The sequence below is a fragment of the Ochotona princeps genome, chromosome 2, assembly GCF_030435755.1.
Source record: "Ochotona princeps isolate mOchPri1 chromosome 2, mOchPri1.hap1, whole genome shotgun sequence".
NCBI classification, from domain to species: Eukaryota; Metazoa; Chordata; class Mammalia; order Lagomorpha; family Ochotonidae; genus Ochotona; species Ochotona princeps.
In genome coordinates, this window is record NC_080833.1 from 96,751,007 (window position 1) to 96,778,829 (window position 27,823).

At 41.9% G+C, this 27,823-nt stretch overlaps 1 protein-coding gene and 1 long non-coding RNA gene across 5 annotated transcripts in view; one reads left to right on the top strand and one right to left on the bottom strand.

Annotated features, from left to right (window-relative positions):
* Nucleotides 1–107: 107 nt before the first annotated feature.
* Nucleotides 108–27,611, top strand: LOC131479494 (uncharacterized). Of its 3 annotated transcripts, none has more exons than XR_009244897.1 (3): nucleotides 108–197; nucleotides 23,925–24,020; nucleotides 27,419–27,611. It is a non-coding gene; the product is annotated as an uncharacterized LOC131479494 (long non-coding RNA). The 3 variants fall into 3 exon arrangements; XR_009244898.1 differs by lacking the exon at nucleotides 27,419–27,611 and adding an exon at nucleotides 27,047–27,177; XR_009244899.1 differs by lacking the exon at nucleotides 27,419–27,611 and adding an exon at nucleotides 24,983–25,193.
* Nucleotides 2,712–27,823, bottom strand: part of PTPN22 (protein tyrosine phosphatase non-receptor type 22) — a 58,766-nt gene continuing 33,654 nt past the window's right edge. The window contains exons 13-21 of one of the 2 annotated variants that reach the window (XM_058660071.1): nucleotides 26,897–27,723; nucleotides 24,187–24,267; nucleotides 23,902–24,032; nucleotides 20,993–21,020; nucleotides 17,006–17,092; nucleotides 16,656–16,771; nucleotides 13,635–13,665; nucleotides 8,686–8,763; nucleotides 2,712–3,324 (exon numbers count right to left, since the gene is read on the bottom strand). In XM_058660071.1, coding sequence (XP_058516054.1) covers nucleotides 3,260–3,324; nucleotides 8,686–8,763; nucleotides 13,635–13,665; nucleotides 16,656–16,771; nucleotides 17,006–17,092; nucleotides 20,993–21,020; nucleotides 23,902–24,032; nucleotides 24,187–24,267; nucleotides 26,897–27,723 — 1,444 coding nt within the window. In that variant the 3' untranslated portion in view covers nucleotides 2,712–3,259. The remainder of the gene's footprint in view (nucleotides 3,325–8,685; nucleotides 8,764–13,634; nucleotides 13,666–16,655; nucleotides 16,772–17,005; nucleotides 17,093–20,992; nucleotides 21,021–23,901; nucleotides 24,033–24,186; nucleotides 24,268–26,896; nucleotides 27,724–27,823) is intronic. The other variant, XM_058660072.1, reaches the window with a different exon arrangement.

Below are 27,823 nucleotides of genomic sequence, written 5' to 3' on the forward strand. Positions count from 1 at the left end.
GCGGCGAGTTGCCGCCAACCGCCCTAACGGCCCAAACAATGTGAATGGCGCTCCGAGTGTGGCGGCGCGGCGCGTTCCCGCTCTCGTCTTCCTGTGCGGCTTCCTTGGTTTTTGTGTGTGTGTGTGTTTGACTCGAGGAGGTCGCGGTTTCCATGGTGACTTTTGAAGTTTCGTGGCCTCCTCTGAACCTTTGTCAGGTAAAAGAATTCTCCAGCCTTTCCACCTTTCACAAGCGATGAGGTGAGAGGGGAAAAAATGATGTAATCATTTGTGAAATGAAGGCGACTTGATTGGAAACACACGGGAGCCGTGCAGGAGTGTGGGGCAGCACGCTGGTGGCGTTCCATGAGGCAGGTGCTACGAGGGCGCGGCGAGTCGCGTCCCATCCCTTCCCAATGTCTGGACGGGTAGCTACCAGCCTGTTTGCTGATGGGAAACCATTGCTTTAAAAAAATTTTTTTTTAAGTTCTTAATTGCAAAATTTGGGAAGTGTCTGCCACAGAACACTTGAAACTCGTTACTGTTTACACAAGGATGCTGCTGCGTAGAAATCCTTTGGAAGTTTGTCACTTTCGCTCTTATCAAGGATTCTTTTTAATACTGATACAGATAGTTGGAAGTGATTAACGGGCTCAACAGATAAAATCACTGTGGTTTCACATCACTGGTTCTGAAGAATTGCTTAAGCTAAATGGACACTACTGCAAGGGCAAAGTTTATACAGAGCACCCTGGGTATTGGGTTCATGATAACTCTTTCATTCAATTTGCCCCCTCATTGAAGAACAATATTTAAGTCATACTTTTTTAAAAAACATTTATTTATTTTTACTGCAAGTCAGATAGACAGAGAGAAAGATCCTCCGTCCATTTATTCAATCCCCAAGCAGCCACAATGGCTGTAGCTGAGCCCATCCGAAGCCAGGAGCCTGGAGCCTCTTCCACGTCTCCCATGTGGGTGCAGGAACCCAAGGCTTTGGTCTGTCCTCGACTGCTTTCCCAGGCCACAAGCAGGGAGCTGGATGGGAAGCAGGACTGCTAGGATTAAAACCACTACCCATATGGGATCCCGGGGCACATTCAAGGTGAGGACTTAAGCCGCTAAGCCACGGCGCTGGGCCCTAAGTGGTACATTTTTTTCTAAATTTATTAACTTGTTGTAGAACTAAAAGGATGTTAAGTCATGGGAGCCGTCCTGTGAATCCATCATAACAATTATTAGCTTATTACATAAGGTTAGATTTGAAATGGAAGATTTTCTTAAGACAGATCCATATTCTTACAGAAATATGTTTTAAATTAGCAGCACCTCTGATAGATTAGGTAGAAACTGCACATGTTTGGGCAGGACCTTCTAAATGAAAAAGGGGTTGCCATAAGATACCAATGTCATGGACTCTTTCTAGAATTCATAATTCACTAAGTATGAGTAAAACTTCTCAGGAATGTATTCAGTGTTAGTATACCAAAACAAAAATGACTATTGTCATTATTGCCACACTTTCATCTCTTTGCTGTAACTGCTTTTCTTCCTAGTTTGCCACAATATTTGAGAAGATGTGAAAGCCTCCACTTAGGTAAATATAATTCCCAGGGAATAGTCGTTGTCAAGCAGAAATTATATGCTACAACTACAGAAGATGTTTTCATGGTTCACTCACCAAAGGACTGCACAAGCCAGGTCTGGGCCAGGCTGAAAACAGGAGTGGGAAACTCCATCCTGGTCTCCCACATGGGTGGCAGAGACCAGGAACCCACCACCTTCCCAGACACAGTAACAGGAAACCAGATCAGAAGCAAAGCAGCTGGGACATGAACCAGGGTTTTTATGTTTTGTTTTTTGCTTTTTTTAAAAATTTTTGATGATGTTTATATAGTTGATTGGAGTGGAAAGGATTGAGGTCCAGGGAAAAGTGGCTGTGATCATTGTTTCCAAATTTTGTATTTCTTCTGTTTCTGTGGGAGGGGGAAGATAAAGGGAGAAGCAATACCCAGCCTTCCAAATGCCCAGTAAACAGGGGTGGGGACCCGCCACCCATCATCAACCCAGGGTCCCCATGGTGGAGCATGCTCTGAGAGTTCTACCTAAGTGGTTTGGATAGTTCTGAATTGCTGTGGATTTCACCAATCTAAGGATGAGGAAGTCTTCCCAAAGTCCATCCATTCACCTAGATTTTTGTTGTGTTTTTTGTTTTTTTTAAGATTTATTTATTTTTGTTGGAAAGGTAGAATTACAGAGAAAAGCAAAGACATAAAAATCTTTCATCTGCTGGTTCATTCTCCTTATGCCAAAATGGCCAGAGCCAAGCTGATCCAAACCCAGGAGCTTCTTCCAGGTCTCCCACATCGGTGCAGGGTCCCAAGGCTTTGAGCCGTCCTCAACTGCTTTCCCAAGCCACAAGCAGGCATCTAGATGGGAAGTGGAGTGGCTGGGACACAGATCAGTGCCTAGGGGAATCCCAGTGCAATCAAGATAAGGATTTAGCCACTGAGCTATTGCGCTGGGTCAGAACCGGAGTTTTCAGATAGGATGCCAGCACTACAAGTAGCTGCTTATTCTGATGTGTCACAACATTGGTCCCCTTTTTAAACTACTAAAGCAATGCAGTTCTTTAACAAGGCTCTTGAAGTTTTCATTAATATAGAAAAGTAAAAGTAACTTCCACAAATGAAAAATTCATTCATTCTAAAACAGTGAGTCTCATACAATGCTTATTTAAAGGATATATTTATATATTTGAAAGGCAGAGCAGTAGAGAGAGAAAAACTTGTCTCTCCCCAAATGGCCACAGCAACAAGGTCTGAAAGCAGGCTGAAGCCAGGAACGCCGTTGAAATCTCCCACATAGGTAGAAGAGGCCTGGCACCTGAGAACCTTCTCGAGCTCCATTCCCAGGCACGGGAGCAGGAAGCTGGATTGGCAGTAGAGTGGTCTGGACTGGCACTCTGATGTGAGATGCCAGCATGACAAACAGCAGTTTAACCACAGTGCCAGTCCCCCACCCGCCCCCAGCAGGATTCTTTACATAAGCTCAAGTGACAGCCTTTTATTTGCAGATTCCAACCCAATGTAAGTGATATGAAAATGCAAAACTGCTGGCACTTGTTTGCATATTGCTTTCCTCTTGATTGTTGTTAACACTTTAGCACATCTTTATTATTGCTGTTTAGAATAGAGAGCACTTATTGCACTTAGCAGTATTCTAGTGGTTTTATTTACAGATGTACTTGCAATCTCTATTCTTTTACTGCAGAGTTATATTAAATATTCCAGGTTGACGGTGGGTTCCTTGGTCCTTTGGGTTTTGAAAAACGTTTTGCAAAGCCTGGGAACAAAAAAAAAAGAAAGATTCTTTAATATAGAAATGAACACTTGGGTTTCAGAGTATTGTAATATATGCAAATACATAGCTTATTTTCAAAAGGTTAGAATCTTTAATCAATTTGATAGCAGATTTGTAAAGGCATTTATGGTAATTACATCTAAATACTAACAATAGAATAGCAGTAACATTTTAAGTTTTTAAAGCACTCAGAAATGTAATGATGGCAATAATTGAATGAAGAACTCTGGTTTGATAATTCAGTGTATAATATCATCTATCTAGTTTTAAGAATTCACTTGTGTCTGTTTGAAAGAGAGCAAGAGAGACCTTCTGTCCCCTGGTTCCATCCCCATCCATGCCCACAACACCAGGGCTGCAACAGGTCTTTTTTCTTTTTCTTTGCTGGTGATATATTTTCAAGGTATCTTACACTTAACAACTTTAGGGATTGAAATCGATACATAAAATGTTTGAAAAAGAGCAAGGACAGAGAATGGGAGATGCCAAGATTTTCCTAAACTTTAATCATCTTGGAATATGTATTATCTACCTTACATCTTAGAAATGTGTTTCTACCCCAGAGCACTAATGCAAGGGTCAAATGAGATATTGGTTTAGAAGATATCTAGAAAAATGCCCGGAATGAAGCAACTTCTCAAATGTTGCTCAAAACTGAATTACAGAAGACTATACCAGAAGTAAACAGTAGCAGGGCAGAGAAAAGAGAAAAAAATTTAAATATTTTTAATTTTAAAACAAAATTGTAGGGCCTGATACAGTAGTCTAGTGGCTAAAGTCTTTGCCTTGCATGCACCAGGATCTGATGTGAGTACCTATTTGTGTCCCAGCTGCTCCACTTCCCATCCAGCTCCCTGCTTGTGGCCTGGGAAAGCAGTCAAGGACAGCCCAGGGCCTTGGGACCCTGCACCTGCACGGGAGACCCAAAGGAGGCTCCTAGCTCATGTCTTCAGATGGGCTCAGCTCTGGCCTTTGCGGCACTTGGATAGTGAATCAGCGAATGGAAGATCTTTCTGTCTCTCCTTTTCTCTGTAGATCTTTCTAATAGAAAATGAGTAAATCTTAAAAAAAATTTTTTTTAAACCACTAAAAAGGTGTAAGTAAGAATGGGCAATTTGACGACTGCTTGGCATAGTTCAGGCACATTTTATTCCTCTTGGTGGTAAAGACCACAGAAAAGTATTTCAGGTCAAACAGTTTTGCATAGTAGTCAAAATTTTCCGATCAGCTTAGATAGCTTGATTGTAACACAGATGGACTAGGAATAGAAAAACATGTTATGTAACTAATGAATATCAAAAAAATGAGGAATTTCTACATTCAGTCTCTTACTGGTCGGTTTTCTATTATTTAGAACCATAATGATCTACTTTTTCTTTGCATGTGGGACAATTCAGAAACAGTAAAACTCAGCCACAAGTGTCTCACACTGAAATACTCTTTTGAATGACACTTATACAGTTACTGTTGCCTTCTTTTCAAAAAGAAGTAAGTGGAAAAATAATAACTGCTCCTTTTTTTTTTTTTAAAGATTTTATTATTATTGGAAAGCCGGATATACAGAGAGGAGGAGAGACAGAGAAGATCTTCCATCCGATGTTTCACTCCCCAAGTGAGCACAACGGGCTGGTACGCGCCGATCCGATGCCGGTTTCCAGGAGCCTCTTCCAGGTCTCCCACGTGGGTGCAGGGTCCCAAAGCTTTGGGCCGTCCTCGACTGCTTTCCCAGGCCACAAGTGGGGAGCTGGATGGGAAGTGGAGCTGCCGGGATTAGAACTGGCGCCCATATGGGATCTCGGGGCTTTTAAGGCGAGGACTTTAGCCGCTAGGCCCCACCGCCGGGCCCTGCTCCTTTTTTTAGTAGGTGAAATGTTTGAATCCAGGCATGTTTGAGAAGTAGCACTCTGAAGGCAGCTCCTGATATTAGATCAAAGCCTGTTGTAAAGGTGGGTGGGCCAGGAGTTATTCAGGTGGGATTACTGGGTTCAAAAAAAGGAAGCAAACATTTGTGTTCCAGGCACAATTGAATGGTTTCTCTTGTTTTCATAGTTTATGCAACATTGAACATGAATGTTTTAACTAAATGAATTAATGAAATCAGGACTTCTTTTTAAATCCTGGCATTTAAAATTTTAAATGTTAATAAGAGGACTTGTGTGTGGCATGGTGGGTAAAGCCACTGCCTGTAGAGCCATCATCCCATAGGGGCATCAGTTCGAGTCTCAGCTGCTGTACTTTCCATCCAGCTCCTTGCTAATGCACCTAGGAAAACAACAAAGGTTAGCTAAGGTGTTTAGGCCCCTGCATTCATGTGGGAGACCCAGAGGAAGCTTCTGGATCCTGGATTCAGCCTGGCCCTGGCCCAGCCCCAGCTGTTGATGTCATTTGGGGAGTGAACTGGCATTTGGAAGACAAAGATAGAGATAAAGATAGAGATAGATATGTGTTTGTGTGTATGTGTCAATCTGTGATTCTGCCTTTCAAATAACTTTTTTTTTTTAATTTTAATCTTCAAGATCATGAAATCCAAATAAAATTGTATGGTTAAAGATATTCTAGTTAAAACAATTTGTCAGTGTGAGACAGGGATCATAGGTAGAAAAAGTGTGAGAGCGGTTACTACCACGCCATCATAATGACTCTGCAGCTTCAGGAATAGAATGGACTCTAGGCAACCGGGTGTGCCTGTCCACCAGTGTTAACCTCTGGCAGCCTCTTACACTTAGCTATAGTCCATGTCTGTGTTCTCTTCAAGGAACCGTGAGCTCAGGTTATGTTACCACTTCCATTCAGTCCCTTAAGACGAGAAGAGAAGGAAGGGAAGCCACACCTCCCTGCCACCTGGAATCTGGATGTGACAGCAACCTAATTTTGACCATACATATAAGGACTGGGCTGTTGAGCAACAGTTCTCAGGGTTGAGATACTCCTGGGAGTCCCACAAGTTCTGGGAAGGGGGAAGGAGGAGAGAGGGGAGGAAGTCGGCCTTTGAGTTCACACTAATTTTGTTGTTGTTACACAGTAATTTTTTTATAGTATCTCCTACATTTAATTGCCATAGTTTATGGATTTGTGTTTTGGCCCAGCACATTAACCCAACACTGGAGCTATCAGCAACCTACATGAAGGCCAGTAAGTGTCTCTGCAGCTCGGCTTCCAAACCAGCTTCCTACTAATTAATGCTCCTGGGAAGTCAACCAGAGATGGTTCAGAACTTGGGACCCTGTCACCCCAGTGGGAGACAGGATGGAGTTTGCCTCCTGTCTTTGGTCAGAACCCTGGACCAACCTTGCTGTTGCAGCTGTTTGGGGAAGGAACCAGCAGATGGAAATTAATTTTGCTGTCTCAGAGACTGGGGCCAGCCAATGCTATATCCAAGGCACTAGCATCCCATGTGGGTGCCAGTTCATGTCCTGGCTGCCCCACTTTCAGTCCGTCTCCCTGCTAATATGTCTGGGAAAGTAGCAGAAGATGGCCCAACTACCTGGGCCTTGAGACTCAAAAGAAGCTCTTGGCTCCTGGCTTCAGCCTGGCTCATTCCCTAGCCTTTGGAGGATTTGGGCAGTGAATCGGCAGGTAGAAGCTCTCTGTGTTCCTCTTTTTCTCTATAGCTGCCCTTTGAAGAAGCAAAATAAATCTTTTTTTTAAACTTTCCTTTCTCTCTTCCTCCTTCTCCCCTCTTACTTCTCCCTTTATTACTGTTTTTCAAATAAACTGTACATGTAATTATGTATTTATACATAAATGTATAAATGTATAAATAACTGCTATTTTTATCATACTTATATATTTTTATACCTTTCCTTTAAATACGTACTAGATCATCGTAGCAAGTCAGTTCTTTTGACTAGTCATCTATTTACTGTGTGCAGCCTAATAATTTGTCCACAGATGCTAAACACATCAGTCTTAAGTGAGTTTTTTAAAATGCATTCTTTATAAGATTGTTTTTTATTTGAAAGGCAGATTTACAGAGGATAGAAGAGATCTTCCATCTGCTGATTCACTCCCCAAAATGCTGCAGTGGCCGGAGCTAAACTGATCCAAAGCTGAGAGCCAGAAGCTTCTTCTGGGTCTCCCACGTGGGTGCAAGGACCCAGGGACTTAAGCCATCCTCCTCTGCTTTCCCAGGTCATAGGCACAGAGCAAGATTAGAAGTGGAGCAGACCAGACACAAACCAGCAGCCATATAGGATGCCAGTGTTTGCTACTCAACCACACCAGCTCCTTAAATATATTTTTTAAATCTTTTATTCAAAAGGCAGAATGACAGAGAGGGAGAGACAGACATCTTGTTCTACCCACAGGTTCTCTTCCCAAATGGCCACAACAGCCAGGGTTGGGTCAGGTACAGCAGCAGGAGCTCTATCCAAGTTTTCTCTATGGGTGGCAGGAGCCCAGCTGCTTGGGCCATCATTTGCTGTTTTCCTGGATACATTAGCAAATTGCTGGATCATAATCAGAGCAACTGGGACTCAAAACAGTGTTTATTATGGGCTGTTCTCATGGCAAGTGGCAGCTTAACCCATGGCATCATAAAGTTCCTCATATGAGGGCCTGGCATGGTGGCCTAGCGGCTAAAGTCCTCGCTTTGAATGCACCGGCATCCCATATGGGCACCTGTTCTAATCCCAGCATCCCTGCTTCCCATTTAGCTCCCTCCTTGTGGCCTGGGAAAGCAGTCGAGGACAGACCAAAGCCTTGGGACCCTGCACCCATGTGGGAGACCTGGAAGAGGCTCCTGGCTCCTGGCTTCGGATGGGCTTAGCTACAGCCATTGTGGCTGCTTGGGGGGTGAATAAATGGATGATCTTCTTCTCTGTGTATCTGACTTTCCAATAAAAATAAAATAAATCTTTTGAAAAAAAGTTCCTCTTATGAGATAGTAAGAGTTAACTGAAGCTAGAAATAGTAAAGTGGACATTTGGCACAGCATTTAAGATGCCCCTTGAGATGCCTGGATCCCATCAAAGTGCCCAGATTGGAGCCCTGTCTCTGCTGCTTCTGGCTTCTAGCTACTGTGCATCCTGGGAGGCAGCAGGTGATGGCTCAACTACTTGAGTCCCTGCCACCCACATGGAAGCTCCAGACACTTCCAGACTCCAGGCTTCAGCCTGACCCAGCCTCTGCTGTTGCCGCAGGCATTTGGGGAGTGAGTCAGTGGAAGGTTCACTCTTTTATCTCACGCTTTGCCTCTCATAGAAATATTTTAAAATAAAAATATAAACCACATAGCAAAGAATAACAAAGATCTGTATTCACAACCTTATTTGAAGTTGTATCTCTTACATTGTAAATGAATAGCTAACAATTTTTAACTCTGCTGTAAAATACTGTACATACCAAAATTCAGAAAGGAACTGCACTTGTTTGACTGAACAGCTTCTGCTGGCTTGCTTGGTGGTGGAGAATTACAGATACCTGAGATCAGAAGAAAAAACAGCAGGAAAAGAATGACGACCAACTCAGATTGCTGTTGATCAGACTGCATAATTATTGACACTGAACGTTTCCCTCCAAAGTGATTAATACTCCCAAATAATAACGTAGCATTATCAAATCTTAACTAAATACTTACAAATGAGTTGACACTGCAATTTCACTGTCTTATGGGTTTTATTTTTTTTTTCAGTTTTATTTTCTTTGCAAATAGATTGTATAGTAAAAGCCACCACTAAAGATTGTTGCCCTTTCAATTGACTTGGATGATACTCTGCTGGCTCTGTCTTAAGACCAGAGAGGGTATACCTAAGAAGCTGTTGAACTTGACTGGACAATAAGATGCTGGACTCTATGTTTGGTATACGCTTGCAATGGGGGAATCTCAACTGAACTTGAGCTGTGGTTATGCAACAAGGTGGAGGAATCCACCATGGTGGGAGGGTTTGGGAGGGGTGGGGAGAACCCAAGTACCTATGTAACTGTGTCACATAATACAATGTAATTAATGAAGTAAAAATAATAACAAACAAACAAAAAAAAGATTGTTGCCAAGATTGAGATCCATTATATCATGAACCAACTTTTTGTGGGATTCATATTTTGGCTTTAGACTTAACCTTATTGGGTACTTTGAATACTCTTTATACAGATTTTTATTTTGATTAAAGAGGCACAGAGGAGAAAGAGGGAGAGAGAAACACAGCCACTCCACCTGCTGATTCATTCCCTAAGTGGCCGGAGTAGCCAGGACTGGGCCAGGCCCAGGTCAGGTGCTAGGGACTCCAGCTGTCCTGCAGGAGTGGTAGGGGCCCCACTACTTGTTGTTTTACAGGGAGTAGAAAGTTGAACTTGGAGTTGGAGCCAGGATGCAAACCCATGCTCTAATGTCTCTCTCTTTTCTCTCTCAATCTGCCTCTAATAAATAGTTTAAAAATATTTGTCTTCCTAGCTCCTTATCCTGTGTTACTTTCTGTCCAGTTTAAAAACAATGCAAACTTGGTCCTCATCTTTGATGTGTGCTAGCACAAAAAAAAATAAATTTCAAATTTGTATATTCTTTCCAAACACATAAATGAGGTGAAATTATTAGATATTCTCTCTTTTATTCCCTAACATTTCCATAATGCAACATGAAAAATGCACACAAGTGCTTGTCCATGCTACTTCACGTAGAATTGTAGAAGCACTTTTTCTTTCTGGAGATAGTTCAGTATGAATCAGTGGTAATTTTAATATACTAATATGTAGTAGATGACAAAGCCAGTTAAAATGCTGATCCCTCCTGGGACAAGGCTCAGCTCCTCCACTTCCATCCTGGATCTGCTAACGTGCATTCTTGGAGTCAGCAGATAATGACTCCAGTGCTTGGGCTCCTGGGAGACCTGGATTGTTCCAGACTCCTGACTTGGTCCTGACCAAACCCTAACTAGTGGACACTGGGGAAGAGAGCTGGCAAGTAGAAAAGTTCGCTCACTCTCCCTGCCCCGCCCTTTTCCAATAAAATGAAAACAAGTAAATAATCTTGTTTTATTATTTCTTGGGTTTTTCTTTCTTTTTTTGTTTGTTTGTTTTTTGTTTTCTAAGTAAATAATATTTAAAATACTCATGCATATTTATTGAATACCCACTATGTAGTGAGCACTGGGCCAGGCATCAAGGACTGAGACATGAATATGGAAGCAATGATGGTGAGGAGGTTGAGAGATGTTAGTGATCTATACTGCATGTAACAGAGCTGAATACATCCTCAGCTGTCTCCGAAACGGAAATACTTTACAAAGAAGGCAGCAGTTCGTACGTATCTGTATCTGGAGGCATTGCTATTTTGCATATTGCCTTCTCGTGGTTATTTGTATGCTGCCTCCCCAACATTCATTCTCTCTGCTCCTGGTAAGAAAACTTTAGTATTCCTTTTCATTCCTTCCCAATTTTTTCTTTAAGGATTTTTTTCTATTGGAAGAGCATATATACAGAGAGAAGGAGATAGATTATCCATCTGCTGCTTCACCTCCTAAGTGGCAGCAGTGGCTTGAGCTGAGCTTATCCAAAGCCAGGAGCCAGGAGCTTCTTCCAGGTCTCCCACATAATATATAGGGTCCCAAGGCTCTGGGCAGCCCTTGATGACTTTCCCAGGCCACAAGCAGGGAGTTGGATGGCAAGTGGAACAGCTGGGTCACAAACTAGTGCCCATATGGGATCCCAGCAGATGCAAGGCAAGGATTTAGCCACTAGACTACCATGCTGGACCCACCAATCCCGCCCAATTTTTAGCTTCCATGCTTCCAGTGGAGCTGATTCTCCCTTATGATCATGGCAGTATTCTGCAGCACATGCAGACTCAGTGTTTCATTGTTGGTAGATGGGCATGAACACACTCCTTTCTAAGTGATCGGTGTGCACATGTAAAAATTGTTAATCATTAGGTATGACACCTTCCTGAATGACTGAATGTCAAATAAACTGGCAATAATTGATTCAGGGATGGGCAAATCAGCTAATCCAATTAAAACTAGTCATCAGTGAGCAGCCAGGGAAGACTGCTCTCCTTTCCCCATCATAAGCCCTGAACCACATGGCAGAACTTGCCTACGAGTGAGCTAATACAGAGCAAAACAAAGCTGAGCGATAGGGATTGAGATTAGGTCCTGATTACATCATACCAGGTATTAGTTATAAGCCAATAAATGTGTCAAATGCCTGGCCCTTTTCAGTTTAAGTCAGCCCAAGTTGGGTTTTTTTGTTTTTTGGTTTTTGGTTTTTGTTTTTTTTGTTTTTGTTTTTTTTTTTTTTTTTTTGGAAACTTGCAGCTGAAGGATTCCTGAGCAATTAGCTTACCAACCAGAGTTGGTATCGGGTATCATAGTTGAGAGCCTCCACGCTTGTCACCCTATAATTCATTCTCCATATAGCAGACAAAAGGATCTTTTTTAAAAAACAAGTCACGTAACATCTCTGCCTAAAACTGTTTTACGGCTTCCCATTGCGCACAAAATAAACTCTACTTAACATGACGCATTAAGAACCTACTCCACCCTTGTGTTCAACCTCACCTGTCTTCTCTTTCTTGCTGCCCTGCAGCTAGAATGGCTTCCCTTTCAGTTCTTCCGTAACAGATTCTCACACCTTGAAGAGTTTGTGTGTGCTGCTCCCTTTATAGAGGGATCTCCCAATACTGAGCCTGACTGGCTGCCTCGTCTGTCTCGAGTGCAGCTGTCATTTCCCTAGAAAGGGCTTCCAGGACCATCCATTGTTATTCCCTCTTGTAATTTTCCTTGTGTTTTCCTTTATAGCATTGATCACGACGTATTATTATGTGTGTCTCTGTGAATTTACTTGTTTAATGTCAGCCCCTGAGCAGCCCTAAATGCCACAAAGGCAAGAATCTGTGTCTGTTCTGCTCACTATCTTATACACAAAGTGCCTTCCACAATACCTGACACATAGCTGGCATTCAATAAATGATAGTTGGATGCCTGAAGGACACTGGGCTTATATGCTTGGTTAGACAGACAAGGAAAGCCTGATTTCATTAAAACCAGTACCAACTTTAAGTCCAGACCAGTAAGAGATGCTGGCTGTAGGGAGAACTTACGAAATTCTGCAGTCATGAACCATCTGGAAGGGATAGAAGATATGTATGCAGGTGTAGACAGAAAAGTCTAGAACTTGAGTGTCAGTTTTGGGGGTAGGACATTGTTCATTTCAGGGCAACAGACCAGAGAATCAGGGTAGCAGAGGTAGAAATACAGCAGTGTGGATCCAGAGAAATGTCCCGGAAGCTCTTTAAGACTCAATATCTAAGAAAGTCCCACCATACCGTAATGTTGTGCCAGTTGAAGTCGGCCTGAGTGTTAGGTTTCTTTGCTTGATATCCCCCAAATGAGTGTTTGGAGCCACAGAAAAAAAAATTAGGTGTATCATAAATTGGGCTAGTCAGATCAATCTTTGGCTAGCTGTACAAGTCACTCATTTCTTCACTTTTGGCTTTAATTCCTCTGTTTCCTACCATAATTTCCTTTTGGAATAGTTAAATTCTCTTTTGATTGACTTTAAAAGAAAAGGCATATTTTCTGACCATAGTTAAGCCATCATTGGTAGGAATCAGTTGACTTCAGATATCACATTTACAATGGCAATGATAGAAAACCAGCACGAATCTTGAGTTAATGGAGGGAGGTAGAGTATAAAACCAGAAAAATAGAGGGCAGCTATACTATATAAACCTTCCTGCTTAGACTGGGCCCCTAAGTCAAGTTTGCTCAGTGCTCTTTGTCCCTCCCTGTTTCACCATTATAATACCGATCAACTGGTCCTTCATGACTAGCCAAACAAACTGAATTTGTAAAATGTGTATCATTATGTTTCATATACTTTGAATTTGTAAATAAAGATTTCTAAGACAGTTTATCACACATCCAGGGGTCTGTAGGTTTCATTTTTACAACAGTATAGCCAAAAAGTCAGCAATACCATTGTTAATAATACTTGGTAAAAATGGAAATGTGTCAATGCTTTGCTTATTTCATTAGATCAGCACCTTTGTTTCGCAATCTGTTTTTGCTGTGGTTATTTTCAGAGGAAATTATCAGAGGTTAAACTGCTGAGAACCCTAAGTAACAGTCTTGTATGGGTAGAGAAGAGTACCAAACACTGCACTGACTGTCATCCCGTGTGTAAACAGAAAGCCTTCCAGCCCTGTTGCTCTCCACCTGGCCTCTTCATGGTGGAGCCCAGCTAAACACAAGGCTTGGAGGTGGTGGTTCTGGTCCACAGGATCCAGGGAAGGCCACACAAAAATGTAATCATGAAAGGAACATATATTCCAAAAAAATAAGCACAAAGAAACTTACTCTTTTTCATGTTTCGCAAAATTTTCAAACTCTGCAAAAGTAAAGGAAAAAGTCAGTTTTCCCTGTGTCACATAAAAAAATCAAGTGGAAGTATCGACTTCAGTTAAAAACATCAAATTCGGGCCCAGCACGATAGCATAGCGATTAAAGTTATTGCCTTGAGCACCAGGATCCCATATGGGTGCCGGTTCTGATGCCAGCGGCCCAACTTCCCGTCCAGCTCCCTGCTTGTGGCCCGGGAAAGCAATCAAGGATGGCCCATAGCTTTGGGACCCTGCACCCACGTGGGAGACCCAGAAGAAGCTCATGGCTCCTGACTTCATATTGGCTCAGCTACAGCTGTTGTGATCACTTGGGGAGTGAACCATTGGACAGATAATCTTCTCTGTCTCTCCTTTCTGTATATCTGTCTTTCCAATAAAAATAAATAATTCTTTTTTACAAAAAAAGTCAAATTCCTTTAAAAAAAAAGTGTGAAAATCTACAATTAAGGGCTAGTGCAGTGGCGTAGCAAGCCAATCCTCAGACTATGGCACCGGTATCCCATAAGGGCACCAATTCAAGTGTCCCAGCTGTTCTGTTTCCAATCTAGGTCCCTGCTAATGGCCTGGGGGAGAATCAGAGGATGTCCCAAGGTCTTGGACCCCTATGTGCATGCATGCAGAAGATCTGGAAGAAGCTCCTGGTTCCCAGTTTCAGACCAGCCCAGCTCTGGCCATTGTGGCCACTTCAGGAGTGAACCAGTGGATGGAAGATCTCCCTGTGTCCCTCCCTTCTGCTGAACCCTGCATACTTCAAAGTTAAAAAAAAATCTTTTAAGAAACACAGACTTATTCTCCCATCTGACTAATTTGTAATTCACTGCAAAATTGCTACTTTCTAAGTGCTGTTTTCAAGATTTATTTGCACCACTTTCCTTAAACTATCATACATTTTTGCCCATTTTGAGTTACTGTTTTATGAATTTCTTTTTTTTAAAGATTTATTTATTTTTATTGAAAAGTCAGATATACACAGAGGAGGAGAGACAGAGAGGAAGGTCTTCCATCTGATGATTCGCTCCCCAAGTGACCGCAATTGCTGGTGCTGTGCCGATCCGAAGCTGGGAACCAGGAACCTCTTCTGGGTCTCCCACACAGGTGCAGGGTCCCAAGGCTTTGGGCTGTCCTCGACTGCTTTCCCAGGCCACAAGCAGGGAGCTGGATGGGAAGTGGAGCTGCCGGGATTAGAATGGGCACCCATGTGGGATCCTGGCGTGTTCAGGGTGAGGACTTTAGCCACTAGGCCACGCTGCCGGGCCCTGTTTTGTGAATTTCTAAAAGATCTTTATATGTAAGTGAAATAAGCACTCTGCTTATGGTGTCAGCTGCAGATTCTTTTTCCCAATTTGTTACCATTTTGATTCTTTAAGATTATTTTAATCATGCATGCCACCACTGCCCAGCAGCGACACTAAAACTACGAGGCATACTCTGGAGGGTCTGGGAAAAGCCGGGACCACAACCAGACCCTTCACTGCCAAAAGCGGCTGTGTTTAAATCCTTATCTCCACTGTTCCTGTCCCCATTGGTCTAAGCTTTCTCTAACTCTTCTCCAGCCCTCTTTCTGCCACCCTTCTTCCCATATTTCTTCCCGTACTTTCTCCGTCTCCTCCGTTCTCCCCGCCTAGCTTTTACTGGCTACTTTTATTTTGTTCTCCACCAATCACTTCTCCCCGTGGGTCCACTTGGCGCTATGTGATAGGCCAGTAATCACAGCAAGGGCATTAGCCTATCCCTGTGACTTCCTGTTTACCTGCTGGTGAGACCAACTCTGCCTTCTGGCCCTGGGCCAGCCGCCATCTTGCGATGGCCTATTCTATTCAGGCTTTGCTATTCTGGGTAGTGGCTTCAGCACCCCAGTCCCCACACATGCAGAAATATTGTATTTTATGTAACTGAATTTACATTTAGCTTTTATTATGACTTCTGACATAATTATAAATGTCATAATTATGTCATTTTTACTCCTTAGGTTATAAAATTGTTTTGCCAAACTTGGAGGGATTTTTTTACTTTGGCTTTTGGGGTTTTTGTTTGTTTGCTTGTTTTTAAACATTTCTGTCTGCTCACCATCTAGAACTGATCACAGTACAGATGTGAATCACGAATCCTATGTCCCCTCCAGGTGATCATATGCTCCAATAGCAATTGTTGAACCATTTGTCCTTAACTCTGATTTGAGGTAACATTCCATCACTTACTGAATTCCCCCCTATATTTGGATCCATTTCTTTTCAAATACCAATATCCTACCATTTTAATAACTGAAGTTTTATATGTTCTGATTTTTCAAAATCCTCTCCTGTTTAATTGCCTGTTTATGCAGTTTTCTGGCCTTTCTTTTTTTCCCCCCTCCAATGAACTTTAGATCAGTTTCAGATGTTCCCACGATAAACAAATTGGTAGTTTCATTGGCACCTTTTTATTGTATGAATCAGACTTACGTAGCTCAAGTTATGACTTAACAAAGCTGTGTTTCTTTTTGGTTTCCTTCTGTCAATTTTGACTATTTTATGATCAGCAGTTGGTTTTAGCAAAGGTGTAATCTAGTATTCCATCTTCATGCAAGAGAGGGGGAAGCCTTTAAGAATGTAGCTTCAGGACCCAGCAGCGTGGCCTAGCAGCTAAAGTCCTCGCCTTGAACGTCCCAGGATCCATCATGGGTGCCAGTTCTAATCCCTGCAGCTCCACTTCCCATCCAGCTCCCTGCTTGTGGCCTGGGAAAGCAGTCGAGGACAGCCCAAGGCCTTGGGACCCTGCACCTGCACGGGAGACCTGGAAAGAAGTTCCTGAATCCTGTCTTCAGATCGGCTTAGCATGGGCCGTTGTGCTCACTTGAAGAGTGAATCATCGGATGGAAGATGTTCCTGTCTCTCTTCCTCTCTGTATATCTGACTTTCCAATAAAAATAAAATAAATCTTAAAAAAAAAAAAAGAATATAGGCTTCTGGCATGTTTTTGAAACTGCTGTCTTCTTTACCTTGCTCCTTGTAAAGCCTTTCCCAGGAGTCTTCAGCGTCTGTCTTGAAGATGTTGAATTCTCCGCGGCTTCAGGACAGCTACTAGAGTATGTTTCTGTACGTTGGGCCAGCACACCTTCAATGAAAGAAAAGAGTGCTGTGATATAACTTCTTAACCTTTGTGTTACATTGGATAATTCTTAGTTTGACTTTTGTAGGCATTATCTGACATATACACTAAGCATTTAAAACATTTTTCTGTGTTATATAATCACTCTTTGCCTTTTCCATTTAGGATTTTCTTTAGCAACTTTTTTAACATTCTAATTTTTTAAAATAATTCTTTTGGAGTGAAGATCCTGCCACTTACAGTCTTCATCCGCAAGGAAGAAGGACTCCAGAGTTCGTTCTGGGAGTGGAGGTGGTGGCGAGGAAGAGCTGTCCCGGGGCAGCTCTGCTGTGAAAGAAGCAAGCAAAGCAGCCCATCAGTTAGACGTCTTAGAGCCCTTTTCACCTTGCACAGTTTTCCTAACTAATCATTCTTATTCTACAACCACCAAATACCAATGACCAGAGCCTCAAGAACTTTGTCTTTATACCTCTTTTGCCATATTTACGAAGAAGTGTCCATATTTACCAAGAAGTCATAGCTTACTCACAGATATATTCTTCCAAAGGAATTGAATTTAATCAATGTCTAACTACTGTTCTGTAAGAAATCCTGGGGATAGAGGAATATGTTAAATAAAACCTTGAGGATGCAATTAGTTAAAACCAGGGCCTCTGCCTGCCTGTGGTACTGGTATCCCATGTGAATGGCAGTTTGAGTCCTGACTGCTCCACTTTTGATCCAGCTCTCTGTTAATGTGCCTGGGAAGGCAACAAAAGATGGCCGAAGTGCTGGGGCCATTCACCCACATGGGAGACTTGGAAGAAGGTTCTGGCTCCTCACTTCAGACTAGCCCAACTCTGGCCCTGGCAGCCATTTGTAAAGCAAACCAACAGATGGAAGTACTCTTTTTCTCTTTCCTCCTCTGTAACTCTGCCCTTCAAATAAATGAAATAATTTTTTTAAACAGAACTGTTACAAGTTTAAAAAGCAAAAACCTTTGGGGCCTCAACTGACTAATTAATTCTCCACCTCCAAGTACCGACATCCCATGTGAATGCCGGTTCATGTCTCAGTTGTTTTGCTTCCCATCCAGCTCCCTGCTTATGGTCTAGGAAAACAGCAGAGGACCGTAAGTCCATGTGGAGACCCTGAAGAAGCTCCTGGCTTCAGATCAGCTCAGCCCCAGCCTTTGCAGCCATTTGGAGAGTGAACCAGTGGATGGAAGATCATCTCTGTCTCCTTCTCTGTAAATCTACCTTTCCAACAAAAATAAATCTTAAAAAAAGAAAAATGTTCTTTAAAAAATAGAAGAACATATTGAAATAAGCCAACTACAAAACATTTTTGAGACAATTTTAAAAAATTGAATACAATCGATATTGCATAAGAAGAAATTATTCATTTTATTGGTATACTAGGTAATTGCAGTGAATTTAAAATATAATAAAGAATTTCAAATAATGGAGCCATTTTCCCACACTGTAAGCTTCTAAAGATACAGATGGCATTCTGTTGGCATAAGCTTCTCCTTATACAGTGCTATTATGTGCTACATTAATAATACCTTTTCAAAATGAAAATTCATGAAGTACTAGAATTTCACTTGTCATTGGTGGTTTTAGTATCTTAGAGTTAAGAAAGTTTTGCTCATTTCTTATACACTGGATGGCACACAAAAGTATAAGACTTTCCCAGCAAGCATCTAATATAGTAACTAATTTACAATAGAAATTTAATAAATGTTTGATAACTACTCTCAAATAATCTGTCATCTTCTACTTTGCTGGTAGGCAATATTTAAGAATTGAGACTGCCTTTGTAGGACTTGCACTGTAGGGCAGAAGGTTGAGCCATCACATGCAGTGCTAGCATCCCTTCTGGGCACCAGTTCTAGACCTGCAGCTTCCTGCTAATGCATCTAGAAAAGCAGCAGAAGATGGCCTAAATGCTGGAATCCCTAGACCCACACAGGAGACCCAGGAGGAGCTCCTGGCCCTCTGTCTTTGGCCTGGCCCATCCCTGGACATTGTGGCCATTTAGGGATTGAGCTGGTGGGTGACAGATCTCTCACTGTCTTAACTCTGCTTTAAAAAAAAGAAGAAAAGAAGAGCTGTCAGCTAATGATATCCTAACAGATATCTTCCTAAAATACTATTTCCTCTTAATAGTATCCTGATGAATAATCCATAATACATATCAGTGCATTAAATCTAAATTTTTCTGCCCACGTATGTGTGTTAAATGCACATTAGTTTTGTCACTGGTGACATTTAGTATATTCACAGTATTGTACAGTCATCACCTGTCTAGTTCCTGAATGTTTTTGCCACCCCCAAAAGGAAACTCCACACCCACGAGGTGTCTCTACTCCCTCTTTCCACCAACCACTAATCTGTTTTCTGTGTTTGAGGAGTTGCCTATTCTAGATAATTCATTGGATTAGCTTTTAAGACCGGAATATTGCCACATCTAGTATTTTTTAAATGCTTTGATTTATTTATTTGAAACGCAGAGGGACACATACAGAGCAAGAAAGGCCTTCCATCTGCTAATTCACCCTGCAAATGGCTGCAATGGCCAGGGCTGGACCATGTTGCAACCAGCAGCCTGAAACTTCATCTGAGTGTCCTACCTGGGAGGCAAGGTGCCCTAGCACCCTGACCATTTTCTGCTGCTTTTCGAGGTACATTAACAAGAGAATCAGACTTTAAGTGTCGCAGCTGACCCTGAAGTGTTCATGTAGGGATGCTGGTGTCACAGGCCATGGCTTAGCCCACAGCAACACATGCCCCTGCCGCATCTTAACCACCCCAATTTACATTCAATATTCCACAAACAACATAACCAACTCAGCCTCTCTATACACCTCAAGCTGATGGCTTATTTTGACTCATCGTTAGGCTTGTCCTTGTTCCTTTGAAATCCCCCTTTCTCTATTCAAATTTTTTATTTTCAAATTTTTTTAATTTTATTTTTTAAGATGTATTTGTACTTGAAAGACAGTTACAGAGAGAAAAAGGAAATACAGAGAGAGAGTGAGCAAGCTTCCATCTGCTGGTTCACCTCCTAAATGGCTATGACAGCCAGAACTGAGCTGATCCAAAGCCAGGAACCAAGAGCTTCTTCTGGGTCTCCCACATTGGTTCAGGGTCCCAAGACTTTGGGCCATTTTCTCTGGCTAAAAGCAGACAGTGGGGTCAGAAGTGGAGTAGCCAGCACATAAACTGGCACCCATTTGGGATGCTGGTGCTGCTGGCAGAGGTTATTATGCCACAGCACCTCATCCTCAGATTCTTAGTGAAGTCTCCTAACCATTCTGGTGCTCTCATCCTGCCTTTCTAGGCTCTTGATGGTTATAATCAGTATCATGCACATTTCACCCTTGATGCTCCCATATGAGTATTCATTGTATCTACTCAGCTTGAATATAAGCATGAAGTAGTTTCTTATATATCCTAGTTAATCTAGATCACTGTAAAGTTCACAGAACTTGCTTAGTAAATTATCATTTCATGATTATATTATAGAAGTTACAATAGATAACATTTAATGAAGATTTGCTATTTGACAAGCCCTGCACTAAAAGCTTCATACCCACTGTCTCAGTCTTCACAAAAATGCCCCAAGGGGTTCTATTATCTCCATTTTATAAATGAGAAAATTTGGCAGAGAAATTACATAATTTAGCCACGGTTATGCGTTTTGATCGTTCTTGACACACAGGGGATTTGAATTAGAGTCCCACTAATCCCAGAGCACATGTTTTCAAACCTCCATGTTATATTACCACTTTCTGTGTTTGCAGAAGATGATAATGTGAATCCATGTATCAAAGATAGCTACACTTGTGACAATGTTTGCAAAACACCTCTAAGTGTGGAATCAGTATTAGTCATTGTTGTTATTCAATATGTAAAACAAACTCGGGAAAGTTACTGAAGAAGCAATAGCAAAGAAAAGAACTAAGTGGCTGGAAATAATTTTTTTTAGGATCACACTATTGACAAATATAAAAGCTAAATAATGGAAATGCTAAACATGTTATCTGAAAGTTGCTTGCCTATGACAAAACAAAATCCCTAGTCTGGGAAAAACACAGATAAATCAATAAATGATGCAAGCTGTTATGGGAACCATGAAGCTTCCTAAGGGGAGTTAACCTAAATGTAATGAACCATCCTTCAGGACACAGTCCAAAATGGTATCTAAGGCAAAAAAAGAAAAAGTTTTTTTTTTTTTTTTTACCTGATTTGGGACTCCGAAGTTTTACTCTCTAAAAGAAAGAAAAGTGGAAAATGAGTTATATGTGTATGTGTTATACAAGTTGAAGCAATAAATGCCTTTTTGACAATTACATTTCTTAGAGCTATGAGGTTATACAATGCAGAATCTGATGTCTGTCATTGATATGTATGCTGAATTACAAAAAAGATCCTTAACTCTCTGTGATTTTTGTACCTCAGGGAAAATAGTCCCACATTGATCCTTTTTGGTTTTTTTGTTTTTTCTCACCTTGAACATTTCCGACATTTTAGTTTGATGTAAATTGTTGAAGTTGAGGCTAATTTATGATGGAAAAGCAGTGATTGTGCTTTGCTCTAGGAGTTGAGATAAAGACTACTACAATGTATGTAATAATGATAGCAATCATCAGTGCATTAAGATTATTGTATATTTCAGAGGGATAGAGTCTTTGCCTATCAGTGTTATAATATAGGCACTTTTTTTAAAAAAACGTTTATGAATTTTTTATTACAATTTATTTTAAGGGCCTGGCACGGTGACCCAGTGGCTAAATCCTTGCTTTGCACATGCCGGCATCTCATATGGGCACCAATTTGTGTCCTGGCTGCTTCACTTTCCTTCCAGCGCCCTGCTTACAGCCTGGGAGAGCAGTGGACAATGGGCCAAAGCCTTGGGACCCTACACCCATACAGAGAACCGGAAGAAGCTCCTGGCTCCTGTCTTTGGATCAGCTTAGCTCTAGCTGTTGGGGCCACCTGGGGAGAGAACCAGTGGACCAAAGATCTGTCTTTCTCTTCTCTCTGTAAATCTGCCTTTCTAATAAAAGTAAAAATTTTAAAGATTTCTTTACTTTTTTGGAAAGTCAGATTTACAGAGAGGAGAAACAGAAAGATCTTCCATCTGCTGGTTCACTCCCCAATGGCCCCATTGGCCGGAGATGAGCCAATCTGAAGCTAAAAGAAGGAGCCTCCTCCAGGTCTTCCACATGGGTAAAGAACCCAAAACTTTAGGCCATCATCTGCTGCCTTTCCAGGCCATAAACAGGGAGCTGGATGAGAAGTGGAGCATCTGGGACATGAACCAGTGCCCTTATGTGATGATGCTAGTGCTTGCAAATGGAGGATTAGCCTGTTAAGCCATGGTTCCAGCCACTATATGTATTATTTGAGAGGCAGAGAGAAACAGAGTTCCCTTTCTTTGGTTCAACCCTTTATTTTTTTAAAGATTTATATTTTTATTGGAAAGGCAGATATATGGAAGAGGAAAGACAGAGAGGAAGATCTTCCGTCTGATGGTTCACTCCCCAAGTGAGCACAACGGCTGAAGCTGAGCCAGTCTGAAGCCAGGAGCCAGGAGCTTCTTCTGGATCTCCCACGTAGGTGCAGGGTCCCAAGGCTTTGGGCCGTCCTCAGCTGCTTTCCCAGGCCACAAGCAGGGAGCTGGATGGGAAGCGGGGCTGCCAGGACTAGAACAGGCAACCATATGGAATCCCGGTGTGTGCAAGGCGAGGACTTTAAGCACTACGCTATCGTGCCGGGCCCATGGTTCAACCCTTTAAATGCTCACAACAGCCTGGGCTAGGCCAAGTCCCAATCCAGTTGTTCCCTTTGAGGGAACTGAAGCCATCACCTCCACCTGTTAGAGGAGAGCTGAGTACTGAACCTACATATTCAGGTATGGGATATGTTGTCTTAATTGCTAAGCATATTGACTGTCCCTAGAGGCATTTTTATTTTCATTCATTTATTTGAAGGGTGGAGAGACACAGAAGTCTTCCATCTGCTGGTCGATGCCACAATACCCAGGGCTGGGCCAGGCTGTTTAGAATGGAATCTGTTTCCTATGTGAGTGCAGGGACTCCAGGACTTAAACCATCACCTGCTGCCCCCCAGGATGTGTGTTAAGTGGAAAACTGGAATCAGAAATGGAGCTGAAACTCCAACCCAGGCACTCCTTATGGGATACAAACATCACAAGCAACATCTAAAACCAAACACTGCCCTTCCTTGGAAGCACTTTCAACTGTTTGATGACTTTTGTTGAAAGTGTAGGTTCTGGGCCCGGTGGCGTGGCCTAGCGGCTAAAGTCCTCGCCTTGAAAGCCCCAGGATCCCATATGGGTGCTGGTTCTAATCCCGGCAGCTCCACTTCCCATCCAGCTCCCTGCTTGTGGCCTGGGAAAGCAGTTGAGCACGGCCCAATGCATTGGGACACTACACCCGCTTGGGAGACCTGGAAGAGGTTCCAGGTTCCTGGCTTCGGATCGGCACTGCACCGGCCCGTTGCGGCTCACTTGGGGAGTGAATCATCGGAGGGAAGATCTTCCTCTCTGTCTCTCCTCCTCTGTGTATATCTGGCTATAATAAAATCAATAAATCTTTAAAAAAAAGTGTAGGTTCTCCTTTCAGTAGCAGGAAATGTTATTCCAAAAATTTTATCTTAAATAATATACATATATGACATTTCAATAATGGCTATCTTTAACGCATTTTCACAGCTAACATGAAGCAGCCCATGAAGTAACTTGAGTGAACAAGCTATCTACTTACAGATCATTTATTTTTTGCCTCAACAATCCTTTAAGAATCAGCTCAACTATCTCCCCTTTAACTGAGTGTCCCTCTGCCACTTCCAGCCCAAAGGGATCTCATACATTTTGAATCTGTTTCTTTCACCTCTGCTTTGTTTGCATAAACAGACACAAAAATGAAGACGTGGGTCCATATCCTTAATTTCATCTGCAAGTGATGGTCATGAATTGTGTCTTTTCTATGTCCTTCAAATCCCTACATCCATTTTCTAGCACCTTGTTTTGTATTTTCTATCTACTTTATGATGATTAACAGGTGTTCAAGACATGGGGAACAGAACTATCGAAATGAATAGAGTTAGAAAAAAAAAGTCACTGACCCCACGTGGCCGCTGTCTTACAGAGCCATCAAATTCTCTGGCTTCCGATGTTGCACTCCATTCCTGTGCTGTTGCAGTGTTCACCTGCCCAGCTGAAGACGAACACTTTGGAACACCAGGTGAGAATTCTCCTGGAAGAAAGTGCATACAGTCCAGTTCTTAGGGAGAGTGTTGCTCTTCGAGAAACCCAGTGTCACTCAGCAGCAGCACACAGACCCCTGAAAGCACCTGAGAGACAACGTAGGTAATGCACACTTGGTTTCCCATGTCCTGAACTGTACTCACCAGCCTTCTCCTCCACAATGAAGGACTCAGGCGTCCGCTCAGGAAGGGGAGGAGGGATTTCATCATCAACCACTGGAGAAGCTGGTATCCAAATATACAATGACAATTTGATACGAGAACAAGATAACAGCAATTCTTATGTTCCAATCTCATCTTAAGAATGATAACTGTGGGGCCCAGCGGCGTGGCCTAGCGGCTAAAGTCCTCGCCTTGAAAGCCCCAGGATCCCATATGGGCGCCGGTTCTAATCCCAGCAGCTCCACTTCCCATCCAGCTCCCTGCTTGTGGCCTGGGAAAGCAGTTGAGGACGGCCCAATGCATTGGGACACTGCACCCGCTTGGGAGACCTGGAAGAGGTTCCAGGTTCCCAGCTTCGAATCGGCGCGCACTGGCCCGTTGCGGCTCACTTGGGGAGTGAATCATCGGATGGAAGATCTTCCTCTCTGTCTCTCCTCCTCTGTGTATATCTGGCTGTAATAAAATGAATAAATCTTTAAAAAAAAAAAGAATGATAACTGTGGTAATGCAACAAAGTGGAGGAATCCACCACTGGGGGAGGGTTTGGGGAGGGGTGGGGAAAATCCCAGTGCCTATGAAACTGTGTCATATAATGCAATGTAATCAATTAAAAAAAGAAAGAATGAGAGAGAATCTTCCACTTGCTGGTTCATTCCCCAAATGCCTGCAACAGCCAGGACTGAGCCAAGACAAAGCCAGGAGCCAGGAAGTCCATATCTGTTGGCCACATGGATGACAGGGGCCTTAGTATGTTGGCTATTTTCTGCTTCTTTCCCAGGTATATCATAATAGAGCGGATTAGAAGTGGAGCAGCCAGGACTTAAGCTAGAATCCTGGTATGGGTACTGACAATCCAAGTGGCAGCTTAAGCTGTGCCAAAGCGCCGCCCCACCCAAGTATTTTGATTGAATCACTGAGCATCAGTTAACATTAATATGAAAATTATATTAATCTTGGATGCTTTGGGTTATTTTCTAAATATACACTTTCGTTTTATATACAACACATTATAAAGCATTTTGATATGTCAAAGACTCAATTACACATTAAATAGAATCCTAAAGATTTTAGAATCTCTTCTTTATTCTTCACTGAATCCAATAATATGGATTTCTTTTTCAAATCAGTATAAAATGACTTTCAATATTTCCATAGAAACAGAATTTGTATAGAAAATTGTCAATGCTATTATAAAAAACTACCACCAGATGGCACATATGTCAATGTTGCTACAATAACTGGAACGAAGGATTGTTTTTTTTTAGTGATGTTGATGCTCTGAGAAGCCTAAGGTATTGTTACTGTCTAGGAAAAAGAATCTTTAAAATTTAAAGCAAGATCAAAGCATATAATCTAAACAGAAGGAATTTCTTAGATCTAGATTAAAGCTACCAACTGAGTTGTACATGTATTTAAAAAACTAAATAGGGTCGGGGTGGGGATATTAGCTCTGCAGTTAAGGCACTTCTTGGGACACCCATATCCCATGTCAGACTTGATTTAAGTCCTGGCTCCTCCTTCCATTCAGTTACAAACTAATGAACACCCAGGATAGCAGCAGGTGTTGGCTCAATTGGCTAGCTCCTGCTGCCAGTATCAGAGATGCCCTGCTTCGCCTGGCCCAGCCTTAGCTATTGCAAGCATTTGGGGAGTGAACCAACAGATAGAAGGTCTCTCTCTGGGTCTCTGCCTTTCAAAGAAATGAAAATAAGATAACTTCAAAAAAGAAAAGTAAAAACATTTTACAAAGGAAAACTGCACAATAAAAATGTGGTAGAGCGAAAGGTTATTTTACTTCCTGTCTGGGTTTACTTCCTGTCTAGAATGCTCTTTATAAATTATCTAATGATGCCCAAGATGTTAAACTTACACTTTGCTTTCCTTTCTCCTATATCAACTTATAATTATCTCTAACAGGATATCACTTCTATTCTTCAACTACTCAGTAAGGTAAAGTAATGTGTAATTCAGATTTATAAGACAGAAAATATTAAAGTACATATAAGTTGGATACAAGTGTTAAATACAATATTTTTATCTACTAAGTTACTACAAAAGAGTAGGCAATTATGTTCTCTCCCTCTAACTCCTACAGGAAGAGGACTCAATTCTTGGCAATATTATCAACTTATTATAGGCACACAATTATAAAACAAAAATTCTGGGTTGATCATGTGATGCTGTTGGTCAGATTTTTCTGCTATTTTTGGGAGGCAGGGGGAAGCTGCTTCTATATGGTAAGGGTAAATTGTGGCCTTCAAAACATATTTCTAGGAATAAGGCTTGCCTTCTTTAGAAGTTCTCTTGACTCAAATGAACTTGAACTATGATTAAGCAACAAGGTGGAGGAACCTACCATGTGGGGAGGGTGTGGGGAGGGGTGGGGAGAATCCCAGTTCCTACGAAATTACAACACAATGTAATTAATGAATAAACTTAATAAAAAAAAGAAGTTCTCTTGACACACTTGATATGCCAGATCTAACTGCCTCCACTCCTGCCTGTTAAGTAGACTGTTACATGCTATCGCTGTTTTCAACTTACCACATCATAAAAACACTTCAAGGATTTATTAATTTGAGGAGAGTGAAGAAAAAAGAAGGAAAAGGAGTAGAAAGAGGAGGGTAGGAAGAAATTCTTCTATAGATACAAAATAAATAAAATGCTATACAAACTTCAAGAAATAACTTACCCCCAACAGTGTCTGGTTGGTTCGGTGGTAGGGAAACACCGGCTGGAGAATTTGGTGCCAAAGAATCATGGGAATTGTAGTAAGAGAAGAGAGTTGAAGAAGGTGTTGGCATCAGAGAACAAGGATGACTAGTTTCCTCTTCTTTCTCAGGAAAATCAAGAGACATCTTAGAACCAGCACAACTTGGAGGCAATGAGGAAAAATATGGATCTTCTACTAGAGACATGTAAGAATATATGTTAAAAGAGTTAGAGTCACACTGGTTTATAGGAGAGGCATTGCAACTTTGGTGCTTAGCATCATATGACAGTGAAGAATTTAGTTCTGCTGAAGAAACATGCACTACTTTTGGAGCCTGCATCTCCCCCAGGCAAGAATTGTGCCGTCGAGATTCCAAGTAAGAAAGATCTTCTCGAACGTCTGATTTGTTAGTTTCTTTCTGCTGTAACAGTTCAAAGGGAGTTGATTTGGTCCGTACCACTAGTCCCTTTGAGTTAAAATATTTTCCCGTTGCATCTGCAGGTTTGAAATTAGGACATGTCCCAAGCAAAATGGAGCTGAAGTCCAAACTTTGATGCTTCTGGAGAGGTTCTCCAACTCTTGGAAAAGCCTGTGGTTGCCATTTCATGGTCATGTCAGCATTTCTGTTGCAATCATAATTTAACTCCAAGAAGTCAAACGAAGTGTTCAGTTTCTTGGAGTATGCATCTAACCCCTCATCTGTACATATTTGGGAAGTCCTATAGTCAAAGGAAGAATCTTCAATATTTTCTGCCTTTGTCCTCCGTTCGCTCTGCTGGTTCACCATTTTTACTTCTTTTATGGTGCTGAAACGAAAAGAATAATGACAACCTACTTCAAAGACCTCTTCCTAGCATTGCAATTACAAGTACAGTGGTGAGGTTCATTTCTCCGACAAAGACATAA